Genomic DNA, 18,678 nt, shown 5'->3' with positions numbered 1-18,678 from the left:
GGAGCTGTTCCATCCCCTTTATCAGTTTGGTCAACCTTCTCTGAAACTTCTCCAGTGCAACTATATCTTTTTTGAGATGTGGTGACCAGAATTGTACACAGTACTCAAGGTGCGGTCTCACCATGGAGCGATACAGAGGCATTATGACATTTTCCGTTTATGCATCATTCCCCTTCCTAATAATTGATAACATATTTTATTTTTTTTGACTGCCGCAGCACACTAAGCTGACAATTTCAATGTATTATCCACTATGAGGCCTAGATCTTTTTTCCTGGCTGGTAACTCCTAATATGGAACCTAATATCACATAACTACAGCATGGGTTATTTTTCCCTATATGCAACACCTTGCACTTGTCCACATTAAATTTCATCTGCCATTTGGATGGCCAATTTTCCAGTCTCGCAAGATCCTCCTGCAATTTATCACAATCCACTTGTGATTTACCGGTAAATACTCTGAATAATTTTGTATCATCTGCAAATTTGATAACCTCACTCGTCATATTCCTTTCCAGATCATTTATAAATATAATGAAAAACACTGGTCCAAGTACAGATCCCTGAGGCATGCCACTGTTTACCCTTTTCCACTGAGAAAATTGACCATTTAATCCTACTCTCTGTTTCCTGTCTTTTAACCAGTTTGTAATCCATGAAAGGATATCGCCTCGTATCTCATGACTTTTTTGTTTCCTTAGAAGCCTCTCATGAGGGACTTTGTCAAACACCTTCTGAAAATCCAAATACACTGCCTCTACCGGTTTACTTTTATCCACATGTTTATTAACCTCTTCAAAAAAATGAAGCAGATGAATGAGGCAAGACTTCCTTTGGGTAAATCCATGTTGACTGTGTTCCATTAAACCATGTCTTTCTATATGCTCTGTGATTTTGACCTTTAGAATAGTCCACTATTTTCCTGGCACTGAAGTCAGGCTCATTGGTCTATAGTTTCCAGGATTGTCTCTGGAGCCCTTTTTAAATATTGGAATTACTTTGGCCACCCTCCAGTCTTCAGGTACAATGGATGATTTTAATGATGGGTTACAAATTTTAACTAATAGATCTGAAATTTCATTTTTTGTGTTCCTTCTGAACCCTGGGATTCATACCATCTGGTCCAGGTGATTTGCTACTCTTTAGTTTTGTCAATCTGGCCTACTACATCTGGCCTACTACATCTTCCAGTGATTTCGTTCAGTTCGTATGACTCATCACCCCTGAAAACCATCTCCGGAACTGGTATCTCCCCAACATCCTCATTAGTACACACGGAAGCAAAGAATTCATTTAGTCTTTTTGCAATGGCCTTATCTCCCCTAAGAGCCCCTTTAACCCCTCGGTCATCTAATGGTCCAACAGATTCCCTCACAAGTTTCTTGCTTTGGATATATTTTAAAATTTTTATTATGAGTTTTTGCCTCTACTGCCAACTTCATTTCAAATTCTATCTTAGCCTGTCTTATCAGTGTTTTACACTTAACTTGACAATGCTTATGCTTTTTCCTATTTTATTCTGATGGATCCTTCTTCAAATTTTTGAAGGATGTCTTTTTGGCTAAAATAGCCTCTTTCACCTCACCTTTTAACCATGCCAGTAATCATTTTGCCTTCCTTCCACCTTTCTTAATGCATGAAATACATCTGGATTGGGCTTCTAAGATTGTATTTTTAAACAATGTCCATGCCTGTTGTACATTTTAACCTTGGCAGCTGCACCCTTCAGTTTTTTTCTATTTTCCTCATTTTATCAAAGTTTCCCTTTTGAAAATTTAGTGTTAGAGCTGTAGATTTACATATTGTTCCCCTTCCAGTTATTAGTTCAAATTTGATCATGTTAAGATCACTATTGCCAAGTGGCCCCACTTCCGTTACCTCTCTCACCAAATCCTGCATTCCACTAAGAATTAAATCTAAAATAGCTCCCTCTCTCATTGGTTCCTGAACCAATTGCTCCATGAAGCAGTCGTTTATTCCATCCAGGAACTTTATGTCTCTAGCATATCCTGATGTTACATTTACCCAGTCAATACTGGGGTAATTGAAATCTTCCATTGTTACTGCCCTGATTTCTCTTAGCATTTCATCATCTGTCTGACTGTTTTCGCCAGATAGATGGTGATAGGAGTATACTACTATACTCTTACCCAACACACATGGGATTTCTACCCATATAGATTCTACTGAGCTTTTAGTCTCTTGTATGATCTTTATCCTGTTAGGACCCTATACCCTCCTGAGATAAAATCCACATCCCCACCAAGTTGATCCTCCCTATCATTGCGATATAATTTGTACCCTGATATAGCACTGTCCCATTGGTTATCCTCCTTCCACTAGGTCTCTGAGATGCCAACTATGTCAATCTCATCATTTACTGCTATACACTCTAACTCTCTCATCTTACTTCTTAGACTTCTGGCATTGGCATACCGACATTTCAAAGTGTGTTTTGTTTGTATTAACAACCTACTTTTCAGTTGATAGGGATAATTTGGAATCCTTTAGCTCAGGTGATTTTTTACATATAAGCACATGAACTACTTTTGCTTTTATTGGAACCTCTCTGTTGGGATGCCCTAACTCTCGTGTTTCATTAGTATCCTTCAAGGATACATTCCTCCGAACCATGCACTGCTGAGTGATTGTCGGCTTTCCCCCTTGTTCTACTTTAAAAGCTGCTCTATCTCCTTTTTAAAAGGAGATAGAGGATCTTATAATTTAGGAGTCACCACTGACAAGTCTCTTTCCCTACGTGACCACATAAAGATTGTCACTAACTCATCTTTCTATAAACTGCGCCTACTCTGCCACCTGAAATCGCTTCTGGAGTACTCTGAATTCTGATCTGTACTGTTGTCTCTACGCTTCTCCGGTATAGATTATTGCAACTCTCTTTTAATAGGTCTCCCAGGATATGCTACCCATCCCCTACAAATTATACAAAACATGGCAGCAAGACTTCTAACTGGTGCTCCCGTCCATGAACATATTACTCTTTGTCCTGGAAAAACTACAGTGGCTCCCAATCTCACATGCATACAATACAAGCTTGCTATGATCATTCACTCTTCCTTAAACAACATACACTCCCCTCTGGCTCTCTTCTATACTGAAAATCCACACCCCTTCATGGTCCTTCAGGTCAGCAAATGCAATGCTACTCAATGTCCCATCTCCAAAGATGGCCCATCTTGATGAAACAAGAGAGTGAGCCTTCTCCTTGGCAGGTCCCCTCCTATGGAACAGTTTACTAAAAGAAGTAAGGTGCCTTTGAGAGAGAGCTTTCATTAAAAAAGCATTAAAGACCCACCTCTATTAAAATGCTTACCCAACATGAAATGACATTCCATGATCCCCTACGCTACTCCCCTCTGGAGTTCTTTAACCCCCCCCCCCCCCCCCACACACACACAAATTGCCTGTAATTCCTTCCCTACCATCCTTCAACTCAAATTAACCTATATTCAATAGAATAATGTCTTAACCTCTTAATGATGAATTTATTAACTAGCTGTTACTGTATGCCTGTACTTCGTTGTGTATCCATGCCATAGAACACTTGGCTTTACTCATATCATTGACTCTAGCCAGTCACGATATTTGATCCTTTTAAAGTACCCTGCTCTGAATGTAAGACGGGCGGGTTATAAATGCTCTTAAATAAATGAAAACAAATGAATAAAATGAAGATTTAATTAACAGCAATTGGTAACCTTTTTGTCTAGGAACGTATCAGAAGATGCTCTCTCTTTCTCTCTCTCTGTTTTGTATGTAAAATCTTGCGTTTCAATCTAAATGACTTCCCCAAAAAAAGAGCAGTATATCTTGAAACTGGATGTCCTGCCAGACGTGTCATTTCTCAACACCACAAGCTGAAGCAACATGCAGACGTCATCCATGCCTCTTTTATACAAGCATAGCCTCGCCACCAGCCGACCTGAACCGAAAGTAAATTCTCTTAATCCAGCTCGAAAAGCTTTTTCCACTCGGTACTTCTAAATCTTCTGGCAGGTTACAAAAACACATTCTCTCACACATTCTGAACCTCCCCATAATGCCGAGATTAATATAGCACTGAAGAGGTGTGAAAAATGCTGCAAATACAAACTGGTCAAACAGTTACATTGTTACTATAATACAAAGGACCCATTGCAAGGAAGCTGAAAATTCTGACACAAGCAGTATTCCGAGCTACTCTTAGCCTTCCAAAGGAAGTGACATTTTATGATATTACTTTTACTGTGACTTTCTAAAGACATGACCCTGGAAGGTGTGTCAACTCCCAAAAGCTAGTCAAGAAACCTATAAAACGGTATCACCTTATATAACTTTTTTTTGTTTATTAATCTTTATTTCCAGTTTAAAAAAAACATGAGACTAATTCAAAATTTGAATCCATGGCATTTGGTTTTTTTTTTGGCAACTTCAAAATCTAAGATGTAATTGAATCCTGTCAACCTGGTGGCTCAGCGGCCCCAGTGCTGTGCATGGTCTGCAGAAGACCTGGGCTCGACCTCCTGGGCCCGGCTTCTGCTCCCCCAGGTTGGTTGGGGCTGGGGAGGTGGCGTTCACAGCCCCTGGGGGGGAGGGGAGGGGGAAGAGGGGATGGAGCAATGCTGATGTGTACAGACCCTATCTAACAGGGTTCCAGAGGGGGCTGCCGTCTGCTGCCCCTAGCTGAACTAGACAGGGGGCTATTATAAAATGGTGGGGGGGAAAAAACACACCAGGTAGTCACAAATGAAGGCTCGTGGTGGCTTCCAGTCGGATTGGAAATCTAACTGAAGCCTTCTAATAAGCAACACTGCTGTAAAAATCTGAGTGCAGCTGGAAGGAGGGAGGCTGAGGAAACAGGTGGGTAGTTGATGCCTGGAATTGGGGGCAGTAACGGGCTCACTGGCAGAATTCTAGCAAGCGTGGAACAGAAAGAGGAGGCCATGGTAAGGACAAGGGAGTGCGATAAATGGAGATCCAGTGCACTCATTTAAAGGGTAGGGCCTTCTGATAACAGAACTATGCATACTACAAATAAAAGCACCCTATTTTCAAGCTTCGCTATGCAATTAAAAAAAAAAAAAAAAAAGTCAATTTTTTGCCTGTATTCTGTTTGCAATCGTAATGTTTTCACTGTGGGGAATGAGGGGGGGGTGGGCAGTAGTGGTGGTTGGGGAGCTTCCTACTATATGTGCTGGATCAGGCTCCAGATTATAGACAATAATGTGGATTTTTAGTTTGCTTTTCCAAATAATGCTGAAAGCATCTTGCCACGTTATTGGTACTTCAGATACACTGAGTCCCTGTGCCAAAGAGTTTACACTTTATCTCCCATTACTTCAGGTATCAGCCTAAAGTGCTTCGTCTAATTCACATTGAGTGTCAGTGGGGAACGGAGATTTGAACCCTGGCCCTCAGCCACTGCTCTACTAGGCCACTCTTCCATAATCCATCTTCCTGAGCCTGAACTGACAACTGGGGAATAGCCAGGTTGACTTTAGCCCTGAAGAAAAAATTCCAAGAGACATTCTCCAGGAAATTGGTCTGATTAGCTCCCAACAATTTTCCTGCAATTTTTACTTTAAAATTTCCCAGTAAACCATCTATAGATAACCTCACACACTGTACTCCTTATGTGAACAGATTAGCATTAGTTAATTTCCATTGCTGCTGATGAAAAAATATTCAAATATTGTATTGTCAACTGCAAAAACAAAGTCCTTTGGGAAAAGAACTGATGCCTTTTATTGTGCGTCGTTCATAGTTTCCTACCACTTTCTTCATTCGTTTCAGTAGTGCACTATGCTGAATTGTGATGCATTTCAGAAAATAAATATGGCATTATTACCAGATCAATATACATAAGCCTAGAGCAAACATCAAATCTTTCTTTTTGGTATAATCATTCCCTCTAAATGAGGACAACTTTTGCTTTATCTTTAATGCTGCATTTAAGTGCATCTCTTTTCAACATATAGGGAATATCATGGACACTGACTTTGGACTGAGCACATAAAAAAATAAAAGTGTGTCCACTGAGGTAGTATGACTAACTTGCAAGCATTCTAATATCTGGTAATATTCTTTGGTTAGTCTTTTAAAAGATCTGCCTGATGATGATCATGATGACTCACCCTCTGTCTACTAACTAAGATGAGTCCAGTGCAAATGGATGGCAAGTCTGGGAATGTCTTTCTTGTGGTTGACTGAACATGCTCCTCTCGAGCAATTATTTTCCAGAATTTGTAAATTATACAATTTTGTGGAATCCACCAACAAAACATTGCTCATAGATGGAATACGGTTTCAGTTTCAAGCTGGGAACCTTCTATTCAATTCCAGGAGGATTTTCTGGCTCCTCCTACCGGCACCTCAGAGACTCTCAACTGGAGATGCAGGTAAACGTTGACTCGGAATTACATCAGTGCCGGGCCAGCAGCATTTCCTCCTCATCCAAATCCTGTCTGGATGAAATCAGTATTGCATGTGCTTCAAGGGCGGAGGTCAAGTAGCCACCCCGGGCATAATGTAGGGAGGAGGCAGAATATAAAACTATTTAAATAAATAAGTAGTTGTGCTGATGGTGGAGAAGACTGAAGTCTTGATAATGTTGTGCATCAGCTGTTGAGGCCACATGGGTTGCCCCTTTCGTCACAGGAGGGGAGGGCTATTTTCTGTACCTTTCAGCTTACAACCATGTCAACAAGTAGCGACCAAGAAGTGTGGTCTTGAAAATGCAACGTTATTTATGTTGGTCCAATACAAAGGTGTCACAGACTTCAAAAAGATTCCTGCATGTTCTTCTGAAACAGGAAATACCGTGAGAGAAATCTGGCCAGGCACCTAATAGAAGCTATCCAGTAGTGCTAATTACCGATCTCTGAATTAAAGCAGAAAAAGAACTTCGCTTGTCTTCACTTAACTGCCTTGTTTTTTTTTTTTCTACTGCTTGCCTTTTTAAATTACTGACTTATTTTTATCAACAGACTTGTAAGTGACGCAGCAAACGGGAGTGTCAGAATCACTGAAAACCATCAAAAACTGCTGTTGGTTGCAAGCAAAGCAATACTGAAAATAATCCTTTTCCAACTCTGTTAAAACAGGGATGGTTACATTTTCATTAAAATAAATATATTACAAATGAAACCTGTGTATCCATGCGTAGTGCTATAACTAAGCCCCGCAGATGGCTTGACAGCAATAAGATAAGGTTATCAGATGGCTCCAGTTCACCAGGGCCAGGCTAAGCCAGTTTGAGTTTTGCCCCATTGCATGCACGATTTCCCTTAAATAAACAAACAAACAAATAAATAAATAAATAGAATCTGAACTACAAGTCCCTGCATGCAATGGGGTAAAACCAGGACGGGTTCAGCCTGTTCCTGGTGAACTGGAGCCATCTGGTAATTCTATCTAAGGGCTACCAAGAAAGAAGTAAAAGAGGAATGCCTGTGCTTACTGTAAAGAGACCCAGCTGCCTCCTGTTAGGAACCATGAGCAGGAGCCTGGCAGCCAGAGAGGAGATGGGGCTGCGGGGATTTCTCTCCCACACACACTAAAGCTGCTGCAAGATCAATCCTGCTGGGACCCAAACTTACTGTGATTTAAACTGCTTTAATTTTCACCAGCTGTGAGCAAAGCTGCGGAGTGAGCCAAAATTGCTAGCTATTTGCCACGCGGTTTCATGCACGCTATGCTAGCCGCTGCTGCCCACAAGGTGTTATGCCAGGGGGGGGGGGGGGGGTAACATGACGGCAAAAAAGGATCAAATGGTCCATGCAGTCTGCCCAGCAAGGTCTTATGGTAGTATCTGCCGCGCCGTGCAAGTTACCCCCATGTTTCTCTTAAGGGTAGCAACTGCTGCTCTGTGCAGTTACTCGATGAGCCTTCTTGAAAATTCAGACAGTGCTGCTGATGTGTTTTGCTTATGGACTTGGCCTCGGAAGCGGTCCCTGTGCTTTTTCACTTATGTCTGTGTATCAGTACCTCAGACCATAAAAGTCATGGCCTATGTTGGCTGTCGTCTGAATCCAATTCCTCTTCCACCCCCCCCCCCCCCAACCACCGTCAAAGCGGAAAGTGGTGCTGTAGTTGTGTCAAAAGCTTCAAGGCTTACTAGTCAAGGGTAGTAATCCCCTGCCTTCTGTTAAGGGTAGTAATTGCTGCTCCATGCAGGTTACATGCAGGTTACCCCCCCCCCCCCCCCCCCCGGCTTATCAGTTCCCCAGATCATAAAAGTCGGGGGCCCTTGTTGCTTGTTGTCTGAATCCAACTCCCCTTGCCCCCCCCCCCCCCCGCCATTGAAGCAGAAAGTAATGTGCAGTTGCATCAAAAGTATCAAGGCTTACTGGTACCTGCTGCACCAGCAAGTTACCCCCATGCACTCTTTTCTTCATTTCCATCCTCTAGCCTTTAGGGATCCAAAGTGTTTATCCTATGCCACTTTGAGCCCTTTTGCCGCCGTTAAGTTTGTGCTGCTTGTCTTGTGCGAGCACAAGATAGGCCTTGACAGGTGGTGGCTGATGCATCCCTGGAGTAGGTCTTCAGCCTAGCCAACGCCTCCCCCTCGGGCTGAGCCCTCAGGTTCTGGCGGCCAGAAGGACTTTCCTGTCATGATCCAAAGGTGGTGACAGAAGCCAAACTGAGTGAGCATGGAGTCTGGTTCGAGGGTGAGACGATAAGGCAGGAACAAGGACAATGGCGAGTAGAACAGGGAGCCACAGGACTCACAAGGAGGACACCAGAAGCAAGGCAGGAAGCAGGAACAGCAGCAAGAAAGCCGGGAACATGCTAGGCAACTGGTACTGCAAAGAAAGCAAGAGACCTGTTGCGAAGGCACTGGGTAGCAGTTCTGAGCCTCCCTTTATACAAGACAGGATGTGATGTCGTCAGAGCATGTCACAGGAAGTAACAAGCTCTATAAAAGGGCTCAAAAGCTGCAGGAAGTTCAGCCATGTTCCTTGGATGCAACACGATGCCAGATGTGCTTCAGACCAAAGGTGAGGGGCATTACACAAGGTCTGCCCCTGCAGCTGGAGCCAGGCCCAGTGCTACTGGGTGTGCAAACCGTGCAATTGCACGGGATGGCACACCTGGTGGGGTGGCATCGGGAGCAGGGAGAGGAGGCCCGTGGTGCCGCTGGTAGACCCAATCCACTGGCAACAGAAGAATGTCTCTAGTGCTGCTGATGGACCCAATCCCACTGGTGGCGGAAGAAGAGGAGGCCCGTGCTGCCAAGAAAAATCAGCACGGCCCCACCAAAATCGATGGCATGGTAAGCACTGCCTTACTAAGAGTATAAACAGCGTGGCCCCGCCAGAATCAGCAGTGTTGCCAGCAGGGCCTCACTGCTTTCCATTTACTAAGGCAGTGCTGACCACGCCGCAGATTTTGGTGGGGCCGTGCTGCTGAGGAGTGAAGAGGAAAGTGCCCTGCAGGAAGTAATCCAATGCCCTGTGGCTGGAAGTCATTCCCTTGGAAACAGGGGCTGAAGAAGGAGACTCTGCTGCTGCTTCCTGCTAAGTCAAGGCAAGTGAGTGAGAGAGCGCATATGTGCTTATGTGTGAGAGAGTGAGAGAGAGCATGTGTGCTTATGTGTGAGAGAGAGCATGTGTGCTTGTGTGTGAGAGAGTGAGGAGCATGTGTGCTTATGTGTGAGAGAGTGAGCGAGAGAGAGCATGTGTGCTTATGTGTGAGAGAGTGAGAGAGCATGTGTGCTTGTGTGTGAGAGAGTGAGAGAGTATGTGTGAGAGAGAGCATGTGTGCTTATGTGTGAGAGAGTGAGAGTGAGAGAGAACATGTGTGCTTGTAAATGGGAGAGTGAGAGAAAGAATGTGTGTGATGAGAGGGAGCATGTGTGTACACAACTACCCCAGTTATTCTCTGCCTGATAATCCATGACTATTTCAGGGCATCTGGAAATCAAATGTTCCCAGGTATGGAGAGCGTGAATTTTTAAAATCCTTTTTAGTTTGATTTTTCAGGTGTTATTTGCTGTGTCTGCTTTTTTGAAATATTTTATTGCTGTTTAGGACATTTAAAAAAACATGTATATGAGTTTTTAATTATTTGATCTTTTATTCATCAGTTTTTAAATAATATTAGTATCTTTTTAGTATTATGATTATGTATTTATTTTCAGGTAGATTTTTAAAGTCCTAGGCTTGTAAATCCGGGGGTTTATGCGCGTGGCCAGGCCTTGCGTGGACCAGGCAAATTTTCAAAGAGGCCTGGCCACGCGCACAACTGCAGCGCTACTTCAGAGGGCCGGGCCGCGACAGCACCATTGATCGCTGACCTGAAGAATCGCCAGCCGGCACGCGCAACTTACTTCAGCTCAGGAGCTGAAGTGAGGGCTGTGTATGAGCTGTAAAGGCAAATTAGAAATGGCTTCCAGAATAAAAGCCCATTCTGAACTTGACCCATTCAACCAAAATGTGCTGTTTCCTCTATCCAGTCCCCAGCACCCGAGGCTCCAATCCCACCATACTCTCTCACTCTACCACCTAGTCAGAGAGGTTCAATTGCTTCACTTATCTAAACCACAGAAACAAAACAAATTCTTGCCTCCTGATTGGAATATGATTCTCTTTAATCTGCCTTGAGACCATCTTGGGAAAAGGCAGACTATCAGACACTTATAAATAAATAAAACGTACACCTTCACTTTCATGAGCCTTCTGCCTCAGCTTGGAACAGAGCAGGCACATTTATAGCGTCGGCATCAGAAAGACGACCACCACATGACTACTCAAGAACATTCTTGTAACGGCATGGCAAGCTGGACTCAAAGCTTTCTATCGACTGCACGAAGCAGAGCGCCTTTCGTGGTCTCTAATGCAAAACTGAGAGGGAAATCTAAAGAGAACCTAAGTGAGTAAAGTACCCCAGAGTAGATGCTACCTGAGAAGTCTACACGAAGAAGAGAAAGCCATACCTTATATAAACTGCCTTCAGCGCAAGATCCAAAAAGGTACGGTCAATGGGACTCATACAGAGGAAACGAAACGCAGACTCTCGAATTCTAGAGTTCCTCAAAGCCCTTTTTACCCATCAACACTGCTCTTGTGCTGCTACTTGCAACTACGAGAAGGAGAGTTTAGCGCGTTACCCGTCTACAGTTAGGCCATACCGATGGGCTAGGGAGCGATGGAGGAGGGGATTAGAAATGTATTTGTGAGGGTGGGAGGGAGGGAAAGGTTCGGTGATGGCCTCTGCTGCATCTTGAACGACGCTGAAGTAAACTGAGTCTGCCGGGAGAGACTCCATCCCATCTACCCCCAAGCTGACGAGGGAATTTTGTATAACACGTCTCTCCGGAGAGAGGGAGAAGGAAAGGCAAGAGGCATATAAATTATATACACATATATATATATATAGAGAGAGAGAGAGAGAGAGATACAAACAATAAAATAATCATGTAGGCTGGGGTACTGGTTTGAAAAGGCATGGTATATTGATTTTTTTTTGTTTCCATGAAAGGAACTGCAAGGGAAGGAGTAAGACCACTGCTTTAATTAAACAGCCAACCAGAGCACCGATGATTTCATTCATGCAAAGAATAAGCTGCCAGAAGAATTTCAAACCTAGCCCAAGCTTAGCGCTTCTTCAGGCTCAACAGCTACATTGATGGGATCCACAACAAAGGAACATCAATGTGTTCCTGTTCATTTATAGCATCGGGGAGAATTCTGCCTGCAGCACTCCGTCTTCTCGCATGCTGTTATATTAACGGTGCACAAGAGAGCTTTACAGAGCAGGACCTGCTGTGCCTGCTGTTAACAAAAAGATGGTACTGGGCAGGACTGGTGGCTTAGTGGCAGTGCTATGCGGTAGGGCTGGGCTTAATTATCAGGCCCACCTTCTACTCATTAGGCCAGCTGGGGATGAGGTGGAGGAAGCACTCACAACCCCCTAGGGGGAAGGTGGCTGAGCCGTCGCAAGGCAATGACACCTACTGGTCAGTGTCAGGTTGCGCACACGTAGCGGTTTCCAGAAGGAGCTGGGCCTTGTGGATCTGAGGTAAGGATTATTGCTGCACTGGCAGATCCGGGGGGGGGGGGGGGGGGGGGGGAAGGACAGACCATAACATAGGCAATACCCCTTGTTAGAAGGAGGGGTGCAGGGAAACTGTTTTTGTTTTGGCGGCTGTTTTTCTATTTTTTTCTTTGTTCCGTTGTGGATTTCTTTTCATATTTTGGTTTGTTTAATGTTTATTTCGGTTTCTTTTGTTCCTTGAACCAAAATAAATATTACATTTAAAAAAGAAACACAAACCAAAATGACACTGCCTCCCCCCTCCCCAGGAGAGAAATTACCTTCCCTAGACCATCCCCAGAAGCCCCCTCTGGTCTCTCCCCCCCCCCCCCCCCCATGCCTTCCTGGGGTCTGCATGAAGTTGCTGAGTAGAAAGGGGCAGGAGCGATCCACAGTCCCTCCTGCCCGGCTGGGAGCAGATTCCCAGAGGCCGGCGCCATTTTGCTGCAGAGCTGTACGTCTGAATGGCCTCGGAGGGGGTCTGCTGGCTCCATTTTGGTATCGAGACTCGGCAGGGCAGGAGCAACTGGGGATTGGTTCCTGTCCCTTTCTACTTGTCAATTTCACGCAGACCCCCAGGAAGGGGTAAGGTATCTCTGGGGGAGGGCGTTTTTTTATTTTATTGTTTTGGTGGCTTCCCTCTTTTTTTTTTTTTTTTTTTTAAACCGATTTTCCGAAAAAACTCCTAAACTTTGGAGGAGGAAGGGGTCCAAGTTGCTTTTTAAAGGAAAGGAAACGTGAGTGTTTCATCACATTTTTTCATGTCGTTTGCAATCTAATGCAGGTGCCCGCTTGCGGTGATAGCTGTGAACGAAGCTTCAAAGTGCTATAAAAACCCAGCAGAGGCTGATTTGAACTGAGCCACAAAACAAATGACCGGAAAGAAATGACATTTTTAAAAAACTGTCAGCGCCATTCATATAAAAGAGAAAGATAGTCATGCAGAGGGCCTTACTGTGTCCCCACCTGCTGAAGTTATTTACTGAAAATGCCATTTAAAAATGAAACGTGTGTAACTAGACTGAGAGGCATTAATCTGTGTGGTGCTCAGAGGTACGGTCAACACTTTCTTACCATCATCCAGGTATGCCTGATCCAGATTTGGCTCCTGTTTAACAGTGACTCCTCCGGGTAAGATTTCTTTTTGCTCACTAGCAGGCGGTCCGTGTTTCGCAGCTCTCGGGCTTGCCGACTGTTGCTGAATCACCGTAGGGTAAGAGCTGGGGCTAATCCTCTGAGTCTGGCTGGCCTGGGGCTGACCTGCTCGTGACAGGCCGGACGTGAAATTCTCGCAGCACATTATATGCTGGAACTCCTGGTGACTTCCGCACCTCAGCACCTGATTGGCCGGGGAATAGTGGATTACAGGAGGAGGAGGAGACTGCTGATTGGCTGAGGAGTGGTGGAGCATGGCAGGAGCCTGGCCGGGCGAACCAGCATGGGCCAGCACCGATCTGCTGACATCCGGCAGGGTAATCTGAGAGGCCAGCAGGTTGGGCTGCTGGTAACCCGGCTGGCTGGGGCTGAGGCTCCGGCTTCTTTGGTAGGTTGCAGCGGCGGGATCCTGAGGTGGATACCGAGAATCTGGAGGGGGCAGGCCTGAACGCGCCTGCTGGCAAGCTGCCATGTTTCCCACGAGACAGGAAGGGGAATCGCTGATCACCGTATGCTGCGGGTAGTAGGACTGTGGCAGAGTTCCCAGACCACCAGGCACTGTATTTCTGATCAAAGAGGGATTATAGTCGTCAATGGGTTCCGTTTTAATGGATGGCACTGGAAGAAAATATACACATTATTCACAGTGAAGGGAAAATAACAACAGAAAACCCTAAACCAGAATGCGTCACGTGTTAAGTAAAAGGGGATTAAATTAACGGTGATACGATTATTGAGCTTCATCGATGGTCAGTTTGTTTATACACACAGGGCCTGATTTTCAAAAGCATCTACAGCCATAAAACTGGGTTTTCCACGTGTAAATGCACTTTATCCATGTAAGTGGGCTTTGAAAATTGCTACAGTATACGCCACTGAATTGTCCTTAGGATATTTCATGTGTAAATGCACTTTATGCTTGTAAATGGCTTTTGAAAATTGTTATGATAGTAAGTTACATTTATGGGCATAAATTCACCTGTAAGCTGTCTAAACATTATTTTTCAAATGCCAATAATCAAATTTGTACAGATCACTATATACAATGCCAAATATGCTCATCTGTATGTTCGTGTTGATGGACAAACTTTTATATGAGTGAGATCATCAAAGCTGCTTGTGTTCACAGATCAACGTTCACTATAGAATAGGTACAAATTTGGCCAAATACATATGCAATTTGCAATGTCCCAAAGCATGGCCACCGACTTGAACAACCCCTGGAAATTAATGCTCGCCAAAAAAGAGAAGGCACCAAGGAAAACGAGAGAAAATGTTGCTATTCTCAGAGGCTGCCCACTTACTGGAAAATCACAAAAGACAAGGACCACAGAGGGCAATATTCAGTGATGCGGTGAGTGGCAAATTTATCCGGGGAAAGTTTCGTGTAAGAGTTGTCCTGGGTATTCAGTGGGACTTACGCGCACAAGTCTTCCGCTAAATATACTCGGAGAATGTTACAACCTTGATTTTTCCTTACAGACTTGTGCGTGTAACTTTACCCGGACAGCTCTGAATATGCATGCTCACCGGATAAACGTAATCCCTGCCCCCGGGACACCTCTGTTGACACCCTTTTTCTGTGCAGGTGAATTTTGCACGCACAAAAATGTATGCATCAGGTGAGGAAAATATTCAAAATTCGTTTCTCGTGCGTGTAACTCAAAAAGTTACCTGCACAAAAAGCTTTGAATCGTGACCTCATAGAGTAGCGTTGGATCTAGCATAAACATAGCACACTAGTGCTAACATTTCCCTCTAGAAAACAACAATGAATGTTGATGGGAGCAAATGTTCAAATGCTTTGTTTAATCATGAATATATCAGAGCCGTTAGCAAACGGCAAACCCACTTTTAACGATGCCTAGTGACATTGCCTTGCATCCTTACCATTTTCAGAATCTGGTGGTCAACAGATGAGCATAAATGTATTAGGGATTATTACATTTCTGAAGCAACCTTTTACTCACTTTTCAATAAGAGCAGTGTGTAAGAGCCAGGGTATATTTCTAGTTGTACAATACAGGATTTAATAGACTTTAGAGAGATCCCTTAGCACGCGTGCATCTCTGTGCTATCGCTTGTCTGCTACACCAAAATCTAGGATCTGAACTACGGTGAGGACAATTACCTGGGAGATAGGTAAAATGCTGAGGTTGGCTTCTTTTCCTCTTCCCGTTTATGACCTGGAAATTCACCTTGACCGGAATGCGGGTGAGCTTGTTCCGATATTCAGGAATCTCTACAAAGAGCATGCTCTGAAACAAGAATGGAAGACCGAGCTGACACAAAGACAACTCTCCATGGCCAATGCTGTAAACGAAGAGTGAAACGGTCAGGGGAGGAAAGCAAAAGCCAGATCTGACCATCGAGGGGCTAATTTTCAGTCTGCCTGCACCGGGACAAAGGCTACGGCTACTTTTATTTAGCCCCGGACTTTGCACCAGTTTTCAAAGTGAACACATGCAGGCCATCGCTTTATAAACCTCCGCGGGTACAAGAGTACCTGCAGTCATTGGCGCCTGCATCCTGTGCGCACATTATTTTCCTCCTCTGACCTAAACTCTGCTCTCGGTAATGCATCCCCCTGCAAGAGGCTAAAAGTATGTGCGTTATTTGCGTACTTTTGCCCATAAGACAATTTTTAGACAATCAATTTATGCCCATAATTTGCCCAGGCTTTGAAAAAATGTTGTGCCCGGGACTACTTAAGACTTGAGGAATCATGGCGTTAGTCATTTGGCTTCATTCTCCTTTCTATGGTGGCACTTTTTAATGTGCGTCAGCTGGGCAGTGCACAGAGAATTTGCTGGTAAGAATAGCTGAGCCAGTGTTGCCATCTTGTTATGAAAACACAAACTGGTCTTACGCTTCTCTCTCTTGATATTATTGCAAGTAATGAAAGCCTTGCCGAGTAAGCGGATTCTGCAATCGATCACACACATATATACTTTGGCCATTGTTTTTGGATAACAAAGGCATTTCTCTCCTGTCAGGATTCCAATATCACCATAAATTAACAATAAGGAGCAGGAGAATTATAAAAAAGTCCATTCAGCATAAAATAGTGGGTACGTGTTATAGTATATATGGTGGGTACACATTAAAGGCCTGGTTTTCTAAGCTTTCTTCCCCATAGCCACAGAATGGGAAAAAGGCCTTAGGATATCAGGCCCTAAATTAACTACAGTGAATAAAGTCTCGCCGATGAGAAAAATGGAGAGCACAACAGGAAACCGGAATCTAGCACGCACTTTAACATCTAAACATGAAAGCATCTACTATTTAACACACAGTACTTACAGGCTGGCTCTTATCTTTGTCCACTGTTGCTTCCATCTCCCAAATCTGTTGACCATCTAAAAACAACATTTCAATTTTATTAGATTTTATAAATTAGGAAATCATATTGATGCAGTGACACACATGCATAGTTCAGTTTTATACATAAAATCTGCTGAAATGTGATTGTTAGCATCCAGTCAATATCTAAACAAAAATATTGTCCCCTGTTGTCCTTGTGTAGCATCAGTAGAAGGGCTAGTTGTGAATTATTTATTTTATTTAAAGGCTTTTATAGACCGGTATTCGTGGGTACATCATATCGGTTTACAAGTAACTTGAACATGATACACAGAACAGGGTGATCAAAACTTGGAAGGGAGTAATATGTTATTGATAACAAAGGACATGACTGAGGTAGAGGATGCGGGAAAAAAAACTGGGGGAGGGGGGGGGGGAAGAGGGTGGAGGTTTGGGAGGAGCTACATGGTATTTGTTACATACCATGGCTAAATATGTTCTATTCATGGTGGATTGAAAAGCAAAGCTAAAATAAATGAACGCTGTCTATAACAGAATCCCTAATAATAGAGATAGATACCTATTGGGCCCAATAGTCAAAGATATCCTGTTATCTAAGTAATCCGGATATAACCTATCCAATAACCTAGAAGGAATATTCAGCAGCACGGTATGCTACAGAATGTAACCGGATAAGTTCTAGTTAGCCGGATAAGTTATATCCCGATAACTTTAGACCTGCTATGGAGCAGATCTAACTTCCAGCTTCCAGCTAATGATTCACTTCCATTCACTTCCAGCAAATGCAGCAATATTGAACATTTTCTATTAAACTGAAACAGACACTACCAACCAATCATTACAATGTTTTACTTCTTGTTAAACTTTTATCTTTCCTCTAACTCTAATCCCAGTTAGAATAACCCCTGTTTTATTGTAACTTTTTCTTCCTGCACTTGTTATACTTTTGTAATATATACTCTTATGTTTTAGTTATGTACGTTATAATGTATTGCCCACCCCTTGTTTTATGTAAACCGACATGATACGAATTTCCGTGAATGCCGGTATAGAAAAACACAAATAAACAAACAAACAAACAAATAAATAAATAAATAACTTATTTGGTTAACTTACCTGGATAAGGCTGAATGCAGACACTTATCTGGTTAAGATAATGGGATAAGCTGTCCCACCTCGATCCGCCTATTGCCTACCCTCAAGATATCCGGCTATCTACTTAGCTGGATAAATACTTAGCCAGCTAAGTGGTGGCCTCTGAACACAGCCAAGTGGCACAAATCATCGGATAATTGTATCTGCTTATCTTTAGCCAAGTCTTCAGTCCAATGTTATTGGCTAAGGGGCAGATTTTATAACATCCACGCACAAGCGAGTGCATGTTATAAAACTGGGTGGCCGCGCGCAAAAGGGGGGGGGGGTGTACTTTTGCAAACTCCGCACAGCGACGCAATCGGGGGCCTTCCCCAGTTCCCTCCCACTCCGCTCCAATTAAAGAGCGGGACTGGGAGGGAACTTCCCGAACCCCCTTGCCTAACCTTCCTTCCCCTCTCCTCCCCACCCCCCTAAAACTAACCCACCTGCCCTGAATTTTTTTATTTCATTACCTGCTGCTTCTCGGGAGCAGAAGTAATTCACGCTCGCCGGTCAGCTGCTGGCGCACGCTTCCCCGGGACAGCGGCTAGTGTCCGTGGTCTGGATGGAGAAAGGGCGTGTCGGGGGAAGGCCAGGAGATGTGCAGGTAAATAGTTATGCCCTCAGGCGCGCGCGCGCTCTGGGGGTCCCCTGCCGTGGTTACTTTACTTCTGCTGTGGATGGCGCGTAAGCAACAAAACAAAAAAGTCTGGGCTGGTCAGCGGGGTTTTAAGGGTTGGGGAGAAAGGGGGCTAGTGGGGTTTGGAAGTCCTATCCCTAAATTGGGAGAAGTGGAAACGAACTGGGAAAATGGCAAACAGCATCGGCGCGCGCATCCCTTATAAAACTCCCCCGCTTACCTGGTAGAATTGGCATTTCAGCGCACGTGCGCACGTGCATTTAAAACCGCGCGTATATTCACACGCGTCCAGGCTATTTTATGACATGCGCACATGTACGCACTGTGTTATACAATGGACGCGCTTCTGGACACGGGCCAACAAACGCATGCACGTATGCGCCCGTG

The 18,678-nt window shown here is 44.1% G+C and overlaps 1 protein-coding gene across 4 annotated transcripts in view; it reads right to left on the bottom strand.

Annotated features, from left to right (window-relative positions):
* NFATC2 (nuclear factor of activated T cells 2) overlaps positions 1 to 18,678 on the bottom strand; it is a 176,327-nt gene that overhangs the window by 60,211 nt on the left and 97,438 nt on the right. For 2 of the 4 annotated variants that reach the window (XM_029611701.1, XM_029611702.1), the window contains exons 7-10: positions 16,497 to 16,552; positions 15,325 to 15,451; positions 13,113 to 13,811; positions 6,672 to 6,805 (exon numbers count right to left, since the gene is read on the bottom strand). In XM_029611701.1, the coding sequence (XP_029467561.1) occupies positions 6,702 to 6,805; positions 13,113 to 13,811; positions 15,325 to 15,451; positions 16,497 to 16,552 (986 nt within the window). In that variant the 3' untranslated portion in view covers positions 6,672 to 6,701. Of the gene's footprint in view, positions 1 to 6,671; positions 6,806 to 13,112; positions 13,812 to 15,324; positions 15,452 to 16,496; positions 16,553 to 18,678 lie in introns of those variants that run through there. The other 2 variants (XM_029611704.1, XM_029611703.1) reach the window with 1 other exon arrangement.

This window comes from Rhinatrema bivittatum, chromosome 8 (assembly GCF_901001135.1).
Source record: "Rhinatrema bivittatum chromosome 8, aRhiBiv1.1, whole genome shotgun sequence".
Classification (NCBI taxonomy): Eukaryota; Metazoa; Chordata; class Amphibia; order Gymnophiona; family Rhinatrematidae; genus Rhinatrema; species Rhinatrema bivittatum.
This window is presented reverse-complemented; position numbering and strand designations above follow the sequence as displayed.